General features: G+C 45.7%; 1 protein-coding gene across 4 annotated transcripts in view; it reads left to right on the forward strand.

Moving 5' to 3' along the window:
• The window catches only part of Hecw2 (HECT, C2 and WW domain containing E3 ubiquitin protein ligase 2), a 302,139-nt gene that overhangs the window by 157,478 nt on the left and 125,721 nt on the right, over window positions 1-18,940 (forward strand). Inside the window, exon 1 of one of the 4 annotated variants that reach the window (XM_026788846.1) lies at window positions 13,678-13,721. The exons of the other annotated variants lie outside the window; for them this stretch is intronic. Within the exon in view, the coding sequence (XP_026644647.1) occupies window positions 13,682-13,721 (40 nt within the window). The 5' untranslated portion in view covers window positions 13,678-13,681. Of the gene's footprint in view, window positions 1-13,677; window positions 13,722-18,940 lie in introns of those variants that run through there. 4 annotated transcript variants of the gene reach the window in all.

Raw genomic sequence — 18,940 nt, forward strand, 5'->3', positions numbered from 1 at the left:
CTGGTCTCGAACTCACAGAGATCCGCCTGCCTCTGCCTCCCGAGTGCTGGGATTAAAGGCGTGTGCCACCATCGCCCGGCGGGTTGGCCATCTTTTAAGATGGTTGTTGGTTATTTATATGCCAGTTTTGAAGACATGATGTTCAGATTCTTTGCTGAGTTTTCAATATGGTGGCACAGTGGGTTTTTATTAATTTATTTGGTTGTTGAGTTGTAGGCATTCTTTATATGTTGTGGATCCTCATCAAGGATTAGTGAGTGGCCCTATTTTCTGTGCCAGTGGGAGTGTTCTTGCTGAAGTCTGGACCCCCAATGCCGTGGTTAAAATATATAAATGGAAGGTGGTTAGGTCAGAAGAGCATCCTGCCACATGAGATAGGGCCTTTATGAGAGAGTTCTCAGGGAACTTGCTTCCCCCTCCTTCCTTGCAGAGGAGACGCTGGCGTCTGTGAGAGCACAGGCTTCATTAGACCCCAATTGGCTGGTTCTCTGATCTTAGCCTCCCATGTTCGGAATTCTGGGAAACATGGGCAATGTTGTTCCCTTCTCACGGGTTCGTGACACAGCAGTGTCCCAAGTGGACTGAGAGCGTGAGCTTCCGTCTCTTTCCTGCGGATAATCTTGCTTTCCCAGCACTACTTGCTCAGAGACCCTCCACCGAATGTGAAACAGTATGAAAGCTAACGTCTCGTCAACCCTACTTTGATTTCTCTCCAAAGAGGGTTCATGGTGCCCTGAGTAGTGACAGTTTGCCAGCTGGAATTGACATCCAGCCCTGCTCCTGGCTGTTTTCCAAAGCTCTAGGCCCCTTTCTAAGCTGTGTGTCAGAGGAACTACCACCTTCAGCCTCCTGTGTATGCCGGGCAGTCTGAATTCTTGTGGTCTAGAGGGGATGAGGTTTATTGTTTTGTTAAAACCCCAAAACCAGTTCAGACGAAGAGATGGAGGAAGCGCTGTGTTCTAAGACTGAGGAGTCAGGATGCATTCTTTCCCTTATCTGATAGACTTAGGCTACGCCTTAGCTAATCAGACAGAAAAGGAATCACACTCCGACTTCGCTCTTGTTGTTGGCCATATTTTCCTCGGGTCATTTTCTAGGTATATAGGTTTGCACCCAGAGAGCGATGTTCTCGCATTGTTGTTTTCTTCATTTCTTTAGAAACTTGTCTCTTTGTTGGCTCCCATTGCTTTTGCATTTCTGTCATGTTTACCAGCAACGGTTCTGAAACATAGTGGTAGCTTTTGACCTTTTCATGTTTTATATTTTGTCAAAAAGAATGACTCGTTTCTCGCCATTGCCTTCTCGTGCTTCTGGGAGTCATAAACAGTTGTTTGCATTTTAGAAGAGGGAATGTATTTTACTGACAAGGCAGAGGCAATTTTCTTGCCTGCTGTGACTTGGATATTTACAGCTAAAACTTAAACTGCGTTTCCGCTATGCTTCTGCGCATAGATTCCAATCAATGAGTAGAAAATCGAAACTCAGGTGGTTCTCACAGCACTAACACAAACATGCCTTTCTCTTTGCTTGCTTGTGTGAGGTGAACAATAGAATCACCCAGAAGGCTAAGTGCGGAATGACTGGGGTTTTCATGGGGAAAGAGTCGTGTCATCAAAACGTAGTGCCCAGAACGGGCAAAGATGAGGAAAACATGACTTAGTTTCATCAGCAGTTGTTTTTTTTACATATAATACAACTGTATCTAGCCAGGCAGTGGTGGCGCACACCTTTAATCCCAGCACTCGGGAGGCAGAGGTAGCCGGATCTCTGGGAGTTCGAGGCCAGCCTGGTCTACAGAGTGAGCGCTAGGATAGCTAAGGCTACACAGAGAAACCCTGTCTTGAAAAGCTAAAATATGCATACGTGCATGTATGTATGTGTGCACACACGCATGTATACACGAGTCCCTTGTGCATACCTACCCAAACCTCAAAAGTACAACTTGATTTGGAAATGGGGTTTAATAGATCGATTTAGAGATGATGAGGTCAGATTAGCTTAGAGTGAACCTTAAACCCATTGTCTGTCTGTCTGTCTGTCTTAGAGAAGGGAGACTGAACAGAAAGGTACAAATGAGACCCATGAAGACCAGCAGGGATTGGAGTCGGTGCAGCCGCAAAGCAAGGGGGTATTCCAGACTGATTGCAACCCCAGGAAGTTAGGAACCAACAAGACAAGGATTTTTCCCTAGAGTCTTCAGAGGAGCCAGAGTTGTTATCATCTTAGTCTCTGCTTTAATGTCTCCAGAACTGTGAGGAGCCATGTTTTCACTGTTTGGAGACTCTCTATTTGTGGGACTTTGTCGTAGGAGTCCTAAGGAATTATGTATTGTTTGAGACTAGAGTGCAGAGTCCATACTTTTTTTTTATGTACTTCCTAAGGGTTATCCAAGAACATCTGAAGGAAAACAGGGAAACTGACCTTTGAAAGATTGGAACTAAGGCATCATATCTGATCAACTCTTTGAGCTCTAAGTGTGAGCTCCTAAAGATAAATATTATAATGACAGCAGGACCGACCTATCTTAGACTTCCTGTTGCTCTGACAACACCATGACAGAGGCAACTTACAAAAGAAAGCATTTCACTTGGGGCTCACAGTTCCCAGGGGTAGTAGGATATGTGACCATCATGGTGGGGCGCATGGCTTCAAGCAGACAGGTGCTAGAGCAGTAGCCGAGAGCTTATATAGGATCAACAGGCATGAGGCAGAGATAGACCAGGCCAACTGGAATAGTGTGGGCTTTTGAAGCCTTGGAGCCCACCCCCAATGACACACCTTCTCCAACAAAGCCACACCCCCTAATCCTTCCCAAGCAGTCCCACCAACTGGGGTCCAAGCATTTGGCCCCCAAGGGCACGGACGGTCAGGGCATAAGGAGGCAGCCAGGGATGAAGCAACATGGACAGAAGCTGCAGGGCAGCTTCCGCCAGTGGCCACAGACCAGTAAATGTCACAACCTGGGTGAGAGGAGCCAGGTGGAGGTGATCACTTGGTGGGAACAGTGTGAGCTGGAGGGGAGCTAGGCCTTTATGACTAGGATTTTGAGTAATCTCCCCCAATACACACACACACACACACACACACACACACACACACACACCACCTCTTCTTCCCTTTTATCTTTTGGTGCTGCTCCCTGTTGATGAAATTCAAACAAACCACTTTTTCAGCACTGAGAACAAAGTGTACTAGTGTGATACTGAGACTCGGTGAAGAGACGCATCACCAATGCCAGTGAGCACAGGGCGACAGGTTAGTAAAGAAATCAAGGCATCCTAGGGACTTTGAGATCAGGTGTGAAGTTCAACTCCGAAAAACCCTCTTTTGTCTAAGTGCTTTGAGTAGGAACGGGCCCCCCTCGGCTTGTAGACTTGCCTGCCTTGTCCTTGGGGAGTGGTGCACCTTGACAGGAATTAGTGGGTGTGGCCTTGTTAGAGGGGGGGTGTTCTTGTTAGAGGAAGTGTGTCACTGGGGGTGGGCTTTTGTGGTTTCAGAGGCCCAAGCCATGCCCAGTGTCACTCTGTCTTTCTGCTGCCTTCAGATCCTGAGGCAGACTCTCAGCAACTTCTCCAGTTCCATGTCTGCCCGCGTGTCCTCACGTCTACCACCATGATGAGAGCCTAACCCTCTGAACTGTCAGCCAGCCCCGATCAAATCCTTTGCTCCATAAGAGTTGCTGTGGCCATGGTGCTTCTTCAGAGCCGTAGAACAGTGACTAAGTCGGTACTTAACCGATTCCTATCACTAATAAACATTCTTGTCTGTTGTAAAGCCTTCATGTCCTGTTTCTGTGGTGGGAGACGTTGTATGGAGTTGTTTTCAGATCTGAGAAAGCATTGCCCCAGCAGACTTTAAACAGGAAAATGCAGCATTATTGAACAACAAGAAGGTTGTAGATGGGTTATTCCCCCGGAAGCTAAGAGTGAATTTGCTGAATTCCCCCCTGCCGTACTGTGAACGAATACGATTTCAGTTTTGCGGGTGAGGAAAGCAAGGTACAGAGCAGACCGAGTCTCCTGACGTTTAATATTCCATGCAGACAGTTCTGGTGCTGAGGCTCAGATGTGATTCAGAAGCTGCTGTGAACTCATGTGATAATTTGGGGGCTGAAAAGGAACACCGGCAGGCATGTTAAAATCATACCCCCCTGAGAATTAAATAACGAAGCTGACATTGTTTGAAGCAACCATTAAAAATTTGCAGCGTTCTCGAGCCTTTGACTCCGAGAGCAGTTGGTGAAGGCACAGACTCCAAAGATGAGCAGCCTGCCTGTGAGTTTTGACTTGTCCCCCTTTTTTTATGTGACTCTGAGTAAGCTCCAGTAGCTTCCGTTACTGCATAAATAAAAGAGATGCGCTAATAAGAGCTACCTCATGGAGTCGTCGGGAAAATTATGAGCTAATGGGATATATAGTATTTGTGGACCACGGTGGTCTTCACACAGTACCTGGCACTGAGAAAAAACAGCAAGTATTATTACTCCAAGGCCTGACTCTAAAAGACTTAAGATCTTGAAATATCTAATGGTATTTTGAAAACTCAGAAAGGATCTTGGGTAGCTACAGAGCATAATCCTTGGAAGGGCCCAACTAAGCCACTGTTTGGGGAGATTAAAGGGTTTGAACTGGCATCTGTGTGGTTGCCAGGGCCAGGGGTTCATGAATCATATGGTTGTGAGAAACCTTTAATCCGGAGCTGTTTCTGATTGCGTGCTCCTGAGGAAACTCGTGCTAAGCGGGCTGGCTCTCTTTGTGGTTTTCCGAGAAGACCAGAGGACACAATTCCCTGTAAAGCTTTCATCCTTGCTCCTCAGAGTTTACCCTCTCAGTTCTTACTTGGTTGTTAGATCCAAGCATCTTTGAGAGCCGGGAGACAGATCCAGGATATTGACTGCTCATCACCTCTTACTCTCCAGGTACATTTTCCAGGTGCTTCCGTTAGAAAAGGTTCCCTAGGCTAAGCCATTCAGGATTCCATGCAAATCAGAAGGCTTCTGGAGCTTTGGTATTTCCAAGCCCAGGTTGTGACCTTCTAAGCAGAGCACAGATGGCCCATCCCATTCTGTTCCTGTATTTCCAGGAGCCTCTTTTTCCTAGTAATTTCTCAAAACAATAAGGTTTCTAAAAACAGCCTTTAGAGAAAGATGCACCGAGGAAATAGCTCTGTGAAGGGTACTAGCTGGCTCATCCGTCTGCCTGCAAGAGGACAGCTCTGAAACGCAGCAGCTAATTTCATGCATGAAATATTCTCCAATTAGTAGTGTACAGTGGCTCTGTCTGATGGGGGAGAGAAACCATATATGGATGAAGAATTTGTCCTGCATGGTCCATCAAATGACTAATCCACAGCAGATTGCATACCCGCCACATCCTATCATCTCCCGACGTAGTACATCCATGCTTCAGGTTCCAGGAGCCGTCACTTCCTGTTATCCCTGTAGGTTCGGATTCTGCTCTTTGTTCATAGGGTGGTCCTCATAGTGCGAGGAGCCATGCTCCTAAGGCTTGTTTTCTTGTCAACAAAAGTTACTGAGTTTAATGAGGAAAAGGCAGGTGTGTGCGATATGTTCCTGAACCTGGGAACTGCACACATCCAATGGTGCACACATCTAATGTTACATACATCCGACGGTGCACGCATCCAACGGCACACGCATCCAACGGCACACGCATCCGACGGCGTTCGCATCCAACAATGCACACAAGTCTTTTCACTTGAAAAGCTCAAGAAGCTGTCATGGTCATGGTTGTGGTGTGTAGAAAAATTAACCTCTTCCTTTAATTTAAACTTCCATTCTTAAATACTGAGAAGTCATATGTAGAGTTGGATGCTATACAAATATTCAGAGGAAAGAAAAAGGTGTCGGTTGAAGGCCCACAAGTACATCTAGAGTAGCATAAGGTAGCAGTTAATACATGTGTGTAGAAGTCAGAAGTTAGGACTGAATCTTGGCTCTGCAAATAATTATGTCTGCTGTGGGCATCTCTAACCTGCGGGATTATTTTCTGAGTTACAAAGAACAGCAAGCAACACCTGGCCAGCAGTAAGCATTAAATAGAGTATCTCATCGTGTCCTTAAGCAAAGACGTGAAAAATCAAGAAATTCATTCTTCATTAAATATTGTTGGGTAATTACAATGAAATTTTAAGAACTGTTCATTGATAATGAGATTAATAAGCTTTATTTAGTCTAATATTTAGTCTAATAAGCCTAATATTAGGATTATAACCTTGAAATTGATAAAACTCACTGGGGCTCTCTAGTGAAATAAGTTACTAATGATGACTCCATAGTCACAGCAAGGCAGACAAAGGCTGTCGTTCAGATTCTTCTTTTATGTAACCACACAGGCCTGAGAGATATTTTCTCCACCATTGACTTAATGCCGGCCTGGATACCGTGAGAGCCCAACTCCTGGAGATTATTTCTGTATCTATTTTCATATCTGTAGCTTTATCTACCTGCAGCCTAAGGCTGCAGCTGTAAAGTATTTTCTCCGAGATGTGATTTGGGCATGTTTTAAAGTTTTGTGTTTTCCCCAGAGAGAACCACCTCTTAGTCTGCTTGAGTTGCTTTAGCAGAGTAGCTTGAACTAGCTAATTTATAGGCAACGGGAATTTCTCTCTCACAGTGCTGTGGCCAGTGAGTCCAAATTTAAGGTACAGGAGATTCAGTATCCAGTGAGGCCCAGTCTCCTAAAGGGCACCTCCTGTGTACCCTCATGTACCAGAAAAGCAGAAGGGCAAGAAAGAGGTGAGCAAGCTCCCCAGGGTCTCTTTTATCTCATCAATCTCATCAAGGGTTTCACTCTCCTAATGGACACATCTCCTAGGGACCCCCTCCGCTTCTTGGGGATTCAGTTTCGACATGGGGATTCTTGGGAAAACACAGGCATTCAGATGTGGCTCTCCAAAGCGTTTAAGCCCATTCCCACAGGTAGAGATGAACTCCTCAGTGTGTGTTCTTTCAATATTACTGAGTTTTATGGGAAAAGGCTTAACCTAGCCTTAATATGTAAGTGATATGTTTGTTCCAAGAAAGGACCGATAGCGAAGACGTGATGGCAAATTTAACAGAGGAACATATGAGTCATTGCCCAGCCTCGTGCATTAACATCACCATCAACTCTAAACCTCGCCGTCAGCGTTTGGAGCAGATTTCATTAGCAGCATGGTAACTCGATCCCAGAAAACCAGCATCATCAGTCACAGCAAATGGACGCTGTTGGGTTCCACTTGTATTTAGTAAGAAAAATAAATAAAAATAAATTTAAAAAAAAATTCGTAGATCTATTTAGAACTGTTGACACATATCTAAGGATCATAGCAGGAAAGTATTCTGTGTCATCTGACGAATCTACTTAAATTGCATAGCATCAACAAAAGAACCCACTACCTGGGGAGGAGATGGTCTTGGGCATGAGGCCTTTGCTCTGTTGAAGGGGAACTCTGCACAGAGGCCGAGGAGATTCCTCCTGCCCTGTTCCAGTTTGTCAGCTGATTCTAATCAAAACGGCGCAGTAGCTGCAGCGTGAGCCATTTGGGATGGGTGTCTGTTTCTTCATTGTGCTCTCCGAATCCTTGTCCTGTCTGTGGCTGTCCTTGCTGCCCCTCAGCAGGCCTGGCAAGCCCCTCGGCAGCACTATCTCAGTGCCTGGAACATGAGTTAACCCCCAGCCCTCACTCCAGTCTTAGCCCAAGCATCTGTGTTTCCGCGAGGCTGTCTCTGCTCCCCAGCTCTGGGGCCTGGAGTCCAGCTCAGGTCTCCGCTCTTCTCCTTAACAAACCATATGATTTACAGCGCTCGGTGCTCATTGCTCCTTGCCCCTCTCTTCCCTTTCTTCGTCTCACTATAATATAAATTCTGTGGACACAGCAAGTTTTTTGTTTGTTTGTTTCATTTAGATCGACCCAAGGGTATGTGCCCTTCTTTCAGGCACAAAGTAGGCGTGTGATAAAACATGACTAAATAAATTTGCTCCTTTACTTTTTCTGTACTTCAGTTCTTCATGAAGTTATAGCCCAAGGTTCTCTTTCTCAAGCAGTTTTGGGGTTGGGTTGAAGGTGGCTCCTTTGTATGTATCAGTAAGAAGTTGAGCATACACACTTCTTCTTCATCAAATGATGTATTTTTAAGTTAAATAGAGCATATTTAGCAAATGTTTATACATAAGCTTCCCCGTCTGGTTAGTTTTCATTGGACTCATGTGAAATAACTACTTAAGGAAATGAAACATAGGCTGGAGAGACGGCTCAGTGGTAAAGAGCACCGATTGCTCTTCCAGAGGAACCGGGTTCAACTCTCGAAACCCATATGACAGCTCACAACTGTCGGTAACTCCAAGATCTGACAGCCTCACACAGACGTACATGCAGGCAAAATACCAACGCACATCCAACAACAATCAAAAAAGAAAGAAAAAAGAAAGAAAATGAAACACAACTGACCTAGCGTAGTCATTATTTCAACCTAGTTGAGTTACGTTTTAATGAATAATCTTCATGTGGATTGTGACTTAGTTTTGACTCTGTTTCTATGATAAGATACCCTGGCAGAAGCAACATAAAGGAGGAAGGCTTTAGTCAGCTTACAGTTCCAGGTGTCCCTCATTGTGGGGAATTCAGGTGACAGGAACTCAAGGCTGCAAGGCAACCCACGTGCAGTATCAAGGGCAGAGAACAAGGAATTTAAGGCACGCTCGCCAAGTACTCATTTCATTTAGCCGTGTTTTTGTCGTTAACTTTTGTAGAATTCATACTGTTTATTTCATACTGTTTCTCTCAAAGTCTCCTTTAGACTCCTTAAAGCCTGTACTGTGCTCTCTGCCTGGCTGTGTGAAAGCACAAAAGACTTTGTCTTTTGTGGTCTCTTCTGTTTTAAACATTGGAGTTCTCTGGACTTTTCCCCAGGACCATTTTCCTCGACTTTGCTCCTGTTTCTTTTATGGTCTCATCCCTTTCTTGCGGCGTTAGCCATGCACCTGCATTTGAAGTCCCCGCCCTCATCTTTCTCTCCAGGAACAGTTATCATCCTTCTGGATATTGGTATCGTGTTCCGAGTGGGCACAGAGTCCTCAAATTCACGGCAGCCCAGACGGAGCTGGACCCACTCTCCTTTCTTTAACCAACTCATCTCGTTCTCTGATGTTACTGATGGCGGCGGCTCTACTTGGAAGCGGAAGGCTCATTCTGACGGTTTTCTTCCTCTCTCTCATCCACCCCTGGGTTGGTCCGCCTACTCAGCCTGTCTGCTTACCGCTCCACCGCTTCCGTCCTGATTTAGAGTATCATCTCTTCGGTCCCTGGGTCACTCTCTCTTCTGACTGATGTCCCCATCAGCTCTTCCTTCATAGCGTCACCAGATTCGTCATCTTATGACATAGTTTTCACTCTGATCGTGAAGGTTAAGCTCGGTGAAAAACATGGAAAATAAGGAAAGGGCAAAGAATAAATAGAAGCTTCTTGCTATAGTACAGTATGCTGATGTCATCAGTTCTGGTTTGCTGCAGTCAGTGTGGAGCAAGATGGCAGGCCAGCTTTATTTAGAGTCTATATATACTTTACATTTTTAAAATTAATTTTAAATTTTTATTTATTGGTATTACTATTTTGGGTTGATTTATTTTGTATGTATGAGTTTGGGCCCTTATGTGTGTGTGCCCACTTGCTTGCATGGTATCTGTGGAAGCCAAGTATATCTGGTTCCTAGAACTGGAGTTACAGATGGCTGTGAGCCATCTTATTGGTGCTGGGAATTGAACTCAGGTCCTCTGCAAGAACAGCCAGTGCTCTAAACCACATTTTCTATTAGCTCTCATTTTCATTTTATTAAATGTAGGGTTTCTTTCATATAAGATCTGTCAACTGTGGGTAGGGATAGTTTTTCAATTTGGGTAGCACTGATTCTTTCTCTCTTTCTGGGTTAGCACTTTTAATACAACGCTGAGCAGAAGTGGGGAAGGCAGACACCTCGGTTTGTTTGAAACATGGCTGTTGGCTGGTTCCATCTTTCCACTACCCTGTATGATGCTGTCCTTGAGAACTTCATCCTTGCTCTATGTCAGGGTGAAGAAGTGCTTTTGTCTTTCCAGTTTGCCAAGTGTTTTTATCATTAGGGTGAGGGATTATTTCAAGTTCTCTGTGTGGCTTTAATCCCCAGATTTCTATCAATGTGTATGAGTGTGATTGATGATTGTCAGTGTTGTGCCATCTAAGGCTTCCTGGGGTTAATACCGTTCAGTTGTTCCCTAGGATGCTCTCGTGGAAAGTGTGTGGCGCCATGAATTTTAACAAACACACAAGCCCTTGTAACTGCCATCAGATTAAGATAGAAGGCATTTCCAGGATCCTAAATCCTTTCCCTTCCATTTAAAGTCCTCCTGAGAGTTGACTTCTGAAACTATTGGCCAAATTTGCCTGGTTTGGGACTATAGGAATCACGTTGTTGTTATTTTTGTGTGGCATTTTTTTTTTTATTATCTTCTGGCCCAGTCATTGTCTTAGTAACCCTGACAACGCTCTTGTTTGTCCTCTGAGATGCTGCCCTTGCCAGATTTGTGTTTTCGTTCCCAGGTAATGTCCTTTAGCCTCTCCCACTGGCCTCCACAGCTCTTGTCACTGGTGGGGTACCACAAGGGTCTTGACTAGGACCAAGCTGGGCTTCCATGTTGCCGCTGTTGTGGTGCAGATTTGCATTCCAGCCAAAGACAGGTGAGAGGCTCGATACCTACCTTTCCTAGTCTTTGAGGTTTTTTTTTTTCACTTTAGAAAGTTCCATTGATTTATTCTGCATGTGTGCATGGAGGCACATGTCCCCTATCCCGTGTGCGTGGCTGTCAGAGGAAAACTTTCAGGAGTGAGGTCTCTCCTTGCATCACGTAGGTCCTGGGGATTGAACTCGGGTCATCAGACTTGACATTGTGCCTTTGCCCCACTGAGCCATTTCTGGCCCTTGGCACTCCTGTTATTTGTGATGCCAACGCTGGTTTGTGGCAATACCCACCCTGTAAGTTTCTCAGCCATTGCTCGTGTAGGATTTTTCAAGCGTGTTGTTCCCTTCCGTGCTGCAGTCCTGCCAGTGGGAACTAAATGAAGTTGCCCTTTTTGGTGAGTGGCAAGATGTGTTTTAAGCTGTTCTAAGCTCATGTGTTAAAAATATTTCATGGGCTTTGACAAGTCACAGCGTTTTTGGGTTTTTTTTTTTTTTTTGGAGGCCAATGCAAAAAGCCCTAAGTGGGCGTGTTTTAAGAATAGTTTCAACATTTTCCTGCATCTGACTTAGATTATTAAGTCATAACAAATGGCTTTTTTTTATGTGTAAAGGAATCATTCCTGGCACTTCTGTTTTCTCCCTCTCATCTTCTGATTTCTTTTTCCCTTGAAGGAAGTTTTTAAATTAAAAAAAAATGTGTTTTTCAAATGTTTGATTGAGATGTTTGCATAGAATCCTTGAAGCGGGTTAGAAGGTAAAAAAATCACAGGTCGTAATGAGAGTATTTTATAATGAAATCGCTTACAGGCTCTTAAATATAGCTTGTCAGGGAAGAGAGGAAGTGAGCCTAGCTGTTACAGTTTGTTCCAGGAAAGGCACCTTGGATGGATGCCATCTATTGGTACAAAGATGTTTTATGATTTCAGTTTTATTTGCTATATTTAACCTTTCCCAAAATGATTATTTACAAAAGTGTGTATAATAAACCAAAAAAAAAAAACCAAAAACAAACAACACAGTTCCTTGAGTTAGTTGAGAATAGGCAATTCTGTCCTTCCAAAGCTGTTGCTTTGGTTTCCCTGAACATTTGAGTGGGATCTCCTCCCACGAGGTCGCTGCTTTCCCGATGAGCTGCCGCTGCTCCCCTCATGTGACTGTCCTCAAGAGAACAGTCCGAAAGCTTCTTCAGTCGGTCCTGACACCTGAGAGCAGCCAGGTGACAAGTGAGCACCCTGTGCCTGGCTCCTTCCTCCTCGCATTAAAGGGCTTCACAAGCCTGCAGAACAACAGCTCTAGCTTTGTGTTGTTGCTGTGCTGCACTCTCGGATGCGGGACCAAAACTGAAGAAGGCTGATCATTTGGCAAAGGTGTCTGATTTGGAAACATCACCAGAATTATGCTCACAAGCCGTCAGAGAGTTCTTAACCATATAATTAAAGGAGAAAAATGTCTCATGTTGAACTTTAAACAAACATTAAGGAAATGTAAGGGACCAACTTAGTATGTTAATTTATGGCATAGAGGGTAAATTTGGATATGTAAAGGTTAACTTTATTCTTTTTTTTTCAATAGGAGACAGAATAGTGTTGGGGGAGAGCTCTTATTTTTCAGTCTTCCCAGGTAAAGGTCTTGGCAGCTAGGATGCGGGAGTTGTTACTGTGACGTCACCCACTGTGTGCAAAGAGGCCATCCTTCCAGGGTCCCCATCTTATGCCTTTTATAAACACCGTGTTTAGCTTGGAAGGGAAAAACGTTGTTCTTGGCAGCGTCCTTGTAGCACAAGTTGGAACTGCAGGGGCCTCCACGCCAGCTGCTGACCAGGAGCGGGACTATGGAGAATGTGTTTGCACCTGGCTTTGACACTGCTGGGAATGCCAACCAGTCTTTGAAACTGGGGCTCGAGGATGGCCCGAGTCAGAACTGCACGGGTTCGTTCTTGACAACACAGATTCCCAACACCTCTCCTGTTCCGATGGTGCAAGAGTCCCAGAGGATTTTAATGTGTGTGCAATCAAATTCGAAAACCATTGCTTCGTGTCATAAAAACCTGCAAAATATGTTTGACTCGGACTCATCCATATACTATGCAAAATTCTAATGCTGATTCTGAACGTGCTCGCTGATGCAAATATGTTGGCGTCTCCTGGTGCAGGCTTTCAGCAGCGCCTCTCTTGGATGTGTTTCCAGGCGAACTGGCCTCTCCCTCCTATGTAAAGCTTCACTGGAAAATGACAGTGCTTCCATTTTGCAGATCAAGAGAATCAATTCAAATATAATGATTGACATGATTCTCCACTGGTTTCATTTGAATTGCGGAGTCTTGCACGCATAAATCTATGCTCATATCCATGCTGGCTTCCGGTAGTTTGGTATTTGGGATAAGAGACAGCATAGCATCTCTGACCAAGGTTGGTGCTTCTGTTTTGCAATTGACATCAGTCAGTGGAGAGATGCATAGCTAGCCAAAGGGCTGATATAATAAGAGATTGAATGCTTGATCCTAAATTAGAGTCTATATTATCCCCGTCCCCAACACACATATACACAACACTGCCAATACCGACACCAAGGCTCAGAACATCAAAGAAGTATTAACCCTCCCCCCCCCATCTATATATAACCCCCGGTCTATATAACCTCCCATCCCCAACACACACACACACACACACACACACACACACACACACACACACACTGCCAATACCGACACCAAGGCTCAGGACATCAGAGAAGAGAAGGCAGAAAGAACGTAAGAACTGAAGGGTGGGAGGAGCGTTATGAAATCCTCTCTTCTGGACAAGACGTGGCTGTTGGAAATCGTGAACTCATGTGGACTGTGGTTACCTGCGCTAGACCTAGACAGAGGTCCAGCTAGCCAAAATGTGGCGCAGACAACTTCTGTCTCTTTGCCGCTCAGGTCAGGGGCTGAAGTGGCCAAGTCCAGAGAGCATTTGTAGATGGGTTGTCATGGATGCCACGAACAACACCTGTGGGAAATTCTTCATAGGTAAAGGTCATTCTTTATTATTGAATTTGGTTGATTGCCACTTTCTAAGCTACATTTTAAAGACCATGTATTTCATATATTTAGATTTTAAATCTTAATTTTGATTTTTTTTTAAAATCAGGGATCTTTCTAATTTATGTAGAAATGGGATTTAGAAATCTGAAAACAGAGTGAGGAGAGGAACGTTTCTCTGGATGCTCTCCAAACACAAAGGCAGAGGGAGAAGCTACCAATCAAAAGTGCAGCAGAGGCAGGCCCATGCCGGGAAGCTCCAATAGTGTGTACTGGTGATGTCAGACTCCAGCACGCTGGGCTCATAAACACAGAGGAGATCCCTAAAGGCTTTTTCCGTCCTGCTGTGCAAACCTTGGTGCTGGTTTGCATTTGCTGGTGGCGTGAAGGAAGCGGGTGAGACACTGAAGGACTCTGTTGTCACATTGCGTTGTAATCTGAGGATTTGTGTCTTAGCTTTCCCCTGCCTTGCTGCCAGGAAGCGTCCCGCGAGCTTTGGGGAATAAGCTCCTTTAGTTAAACGGTGTCTTTAATTTTCTAAGATTAATCCATTCAACGGCCACAAACCACAAGGCTTCCCACAGGCATCCTTCGGAATCGATAGTTTTGAATGCTAAGGACTCTAAAAATAATCAGTTGAGGTGTCAGAAAGGGATCGGGTGCTGGGGGGGGGGAGAGATATTGATATTTGATATTGGCCGTTTCTGTCTCTCCCTGTGGTCTGATATTTCAAATTCCTAGAGCTTGTCCTCCCTCCCTCCCTCCCTCCCAGTCCCCCCTCCAGCCCCCCCAGCTTCCCCCCCCCACTCACCCTGACCCTCTGCATTCTGGGAAGTGTGGCACAGCTGCTCCCTGTTGGGCCTCTGCCTGGCCCTTCCCTCCCTCCCCTCCAAAGCCAGCCGCCTGTCTGCACCCTACAGGGCTCAGGTCAGGGCTCTCGCTGCTTCCTGGAGTGACCTTCCTTTCAGTCTGTGGATCAGGTCCTGTGTGCAGCGGCTGGCTCTTTGGGCCGTCTCCTTCTTCTGCATAGAATGTACCCTCGTTATCATATATCGTTGTCTATTTAACTTTTCTTCTTTACGAAGGGAGGAACACACCATCTCTCCAGGCCTAGTACCTCCTCTGAGCTCCGTTCTTGAAATACTAATGGGTCTGAATTGGGTCTTCCCCTAGCCAGACTCTTTTGAGAAGAAGACAAGGGTGCTAGCTGTATGTTTTTGCTTTTGGAGCATTTCCCCTTTCCCTCTCTCTAAGCTTTCCCATGCACTCCCCCTGTTCTCTCGCAAACTATGGTCTCCACTTCTTTAATTATTGTCACATATATGTGTATATATATGTGTGTGTTCCTAAATATATAAATATGGTCTTCTTAGTCTGTATATTTGTATGTATGCATGTTTCAGGGCTGGATAACCAATTCATGTGCTCTGCGGAAGAGCCTTTCCCCTGCCCTCAGCATTCCTGAGAGGCTTGTAGTTCTTTTTCGTCTAAAGTTGAGGCCCCGTGAGCTTTATGCCAGTCCCCCAACTTTACGCCAATCCCCCTAACTTGTCTATTGGTGTCATCTTCCTCCAGGTATTGCTTAGGCAGCCACGCTGGTGAGACGGTGTGTGTAGCTTCTGACATTTCTAGGAGATGAAGTCTCACTGCACACTTCCTGTTCTCCTGGCTCTTGCTATCTCTCTTCCTTCCCCATCTCCCGCAATGATTCCTGAGGCTTAGGTGTGGGACTTGTATTGTGGATGGACCAGTTGAGCTTGGTAATACCCGGTCACTTATTCTCTGCATGTTGATTGGTTGTGACTTCTGTGATGGTCTCTGTCTGTTGCAAAGAGATGTTTCCTTGAGGAAGGATGGTATATACTTATCTGTGGCATAAAGATACATATTTAGAGTGTAGTAAGGAATATTCCGATTCAAGAAAATGCTGATTCTCCTTTTTTAGCTGTGAGTGGCGTTGGATAGTTGGCTAGGTTTCCAGTACCAGGCATGATTCCTTCTGGGTGAATGATCCTTGTGTCCAGTTAGAGAGCTGCTGCTTATTGCCAAGATATACGAACTATTACAGCTCCCTTTGGACTGTTGTGCCATGCTAACCACTGCTTTAGTTCATGGGCACCGTAGCTGAGTAGGACCATCAATTACTTCCCTCTACTTACTTGGTACCTTCTGGCATCATAAAAACCAGTTCTCAGGGAGGACTTTCAGGTCAGAACCACCTCAGACCTTATGTCTCAGGTCTTGTGTCTGAAGTTCATGGTATTTTCAGCAATTGGGACAAACCTTCGCATCTGGGGGGGCAAACGAGGGTAACAGCGATAGCCTGTACTGTTTTGGCAGTCTCTTAGATGATCTTGACTAGCGGCTCAAAGGGGGGCTTATCATGCTTTTTGCTTGGATGCTAAATAGTCTATGGCTCTTGGAGGGCGGGGAGTGTTGTCAGTCCAGGTGGGAATATACAGACACACACACACACACACAGAGAGAGAGAGAGAGACAGACAGACAGACAGACAGACAGCAGACAGACGGCGACAGTCTGACTTGACCGATCTACACGGCTCCTCAGCGTGTGAAGGGCTCACCAGCCTGCTCCACAGATTCTCACTCAGGTTTGTTCAATGCTGCTGTATTCCCAATGGCTGGGAAATGGAAAGAAACCAAGTGGCCCTCAGTAGATGACCAGACCATGAGAACGGGAATCCTACACACTATGTGGGACAATATTCAGCTGTAAAGAAAGAATGAAATCATGAAATTTTCAGGTAAATGGATGAACTATAAAAAGACCGCACTGAGTGAGGAAACCCAGTCCCAGAAGGACAAACATCACACTTCCTCCCTCATTGGAGCCCCCTAGCTCCAAATCTCCAGAAGTGAAGATGTCGCAGAACCTGGAGTAACTGCAGGAACCAGGGAAGCAGAAAGGGACCGTGGGTAGGGGAGAAATAAGAGAAGAGCGGGGTGCAATTGATTTGAAACGGGGAAAGGGGGCCTTTAATTAGGGAGGGGAGAGGGAGGTGAACACAGAGGAGGGGAGGAGCATAAAGCAACAGTAAGAATGTCTGAAACACTCTATTCTCTATCTACCTAAAATCATATGTAACGCATGTAAGTCTTGGCCCTAGTTATATTGATCATCGTGGTCATGTATCCATTAAAAGGAAGGTCAGGAAGTAACTTCTGAATTGATGACTGTTAATGATAATGAGATTTCATTAAAGCCATATGGTGTTTGCAAAAGCAAACTTTTAATAATTCAAGATGGTAAGTCTACGGATTCCACGCTGGACTGATTGGTTTGGCTACTCGGAGCCCATTTCCTAGCCTCGCAGAGGGCCATAAGCCCATAAAAGGGAGCTGCAGACTGAGATCCCAGACAGAAGCTTCTCTCTCCTCTGAGTCTCTCAGACTGCAAACTCCCCTGTGCGATAGCAGGCGGTCCCCTTTGACCACAGCCTACTGTGTGTGTGTGAGTGAGTGTGTGCCTAGCTCGCTCCCTGGAATTCTCCCATGGAAAAGCAAAGGAAGGAAGCCGAGGGGAGGATGGGGCGATTGCATCCTGTCCCCTTTCCAGGGAGTGGCCACAACTGCCCCGGCAGAAGGGACATAACGTGACAGGCTTTGTCACTTAGGATGCCCGAGCAGTAACAAGACTTGGTGTGTGGCCAGGGTGGCTCAGTGTTTTTCTCAGCGGGACAGGACTATTCTGTCGAGGTCACTGCTAGTCCTGCCTAGCATTCCATTTGTAGAGCATCCGAGGAAACGGGGCGAGGCAGGGGCATCAGGGAAGAGGACCTGGCACGCTCCGAGAGCCACCCAAGGACTCCAGACTGGCCGTGGCTTTGGTTCCAGCTGCTGTGTGACGGAGCCGTCAAGTGGCTAGACCAGGTGGCACTGTTTTAAGTAGAATGTGCCTTTTCCCTCTCGCTGCTTCTTATACCTGCTTTGAGCTGTCGGATCCTGCCGCGCAAAGGCAGAAGGGAACTCTCCGTGACTGTCAAAGGTAAGCTATAGGAAAATTCTGTGGAATGAATTTCGCTCCTACCTGACATCTGCTCTGTTTGGGTTTCTGTTCTCTCTGCCTTTCACTCCCAGAAGTTCTTTAACGTAGTCCTCTCTGCGGGTAATAATGGGTGGTGTGTAGCAAACTGGGTGGTGTGTTTGTCGCCTTGACTTAACTGACAACTCAAGCGGGAGAGCAGGCCTGGGGTTAAGACAGGAAACCTCTGTAGTAAACAGGAAGTCCCATCCTTGAATTCTAGAGCCCCCCAGTCCGAGGGGATTGCTTTACTTGAGAAGTAAACACTGCTCCCTCCAAGACTCCTTTTGAAAGTGGCCGAGATTGAGTCTAAATATATATATATCAAAATGGATTATTTGCCCCTGGAGAAGGTTATTATTATTTTTTTTAATGAAATTTAAAGCTCTCTTCTTTCAGGGAACGAGGTGTCAGCGTCCATTTCTTTTCGAAGTAAACAGTCTGTGGGCAAGCATGTGGGGACCATGGATTTAATGATAATCTTAAAATTAAAAAGAAAGAGGATTCTCTTTGAGTGACACAAGGAGGTAGACAGACAGACACACAGAGAGAAACAGGATTTTACGTATTCCAGGTTGGCCCTGATGTTGCTAGATAGCCAAGGATGAGTTTGAACTTACAATGCTCTGCCTCTATCTCCTGAGTCCCGGGCTTAGCAGATGTTGACACTGAGCCTAATGTACGTGATTCCCGGGACCAAACCTAGGGCTTTCTGTGCAAGGCAAGGACCCTCTCCCGTTGACTTTTGCTCCTGCCTCCGGGAATTATCTTTTGTAATAATGAGAATAAAGAAAGGGGGATGTGTAATCAAAACCCACGATCATCCCTGCTGACACTCTATACACACGCTGCTGAAAAATCAATCTATCTCCTTGTGTGGGGAGAGGAGGGCACCCCCAGGTGGTTCTTGGGGGAACTTGATTTAAGACTCATTAGGCACCGAGTGACGTCCATTGCAGAACCAGTCAGGTCTACCAAGTCGGTACGCTTCAGGGTAGTTTCAGATTACGGTACAGCATACTGACGCCCAAGGGCATGTCTTGGATGCGCAGCCTTGTGGCAAGTGTTCGTCAAGAAAGCAGAGCCTTTGGCTGGGGTGGTGGCCCTGCAAGTCTGAGTACCTGAGTTCAGATCCCCAGAATTCGTGTTGGATGTGGATGCCACAG

This window comes from Microtus ochrogaster, unplaced genomic scaffold (assembly GCF_000317375.1).
Source record: "Microtus ochrogaster isolate Prairie Vole_2 unplaced genomic scaffold, MicOch1.0 UNK8, whole genome shotgun sequence".
Lineage (NCBI taxonomy): Eukaryota > Metazoa > Chordata > Mammalia > Rodentia > Cricetidae > Microtus > Microtus ochrogaster.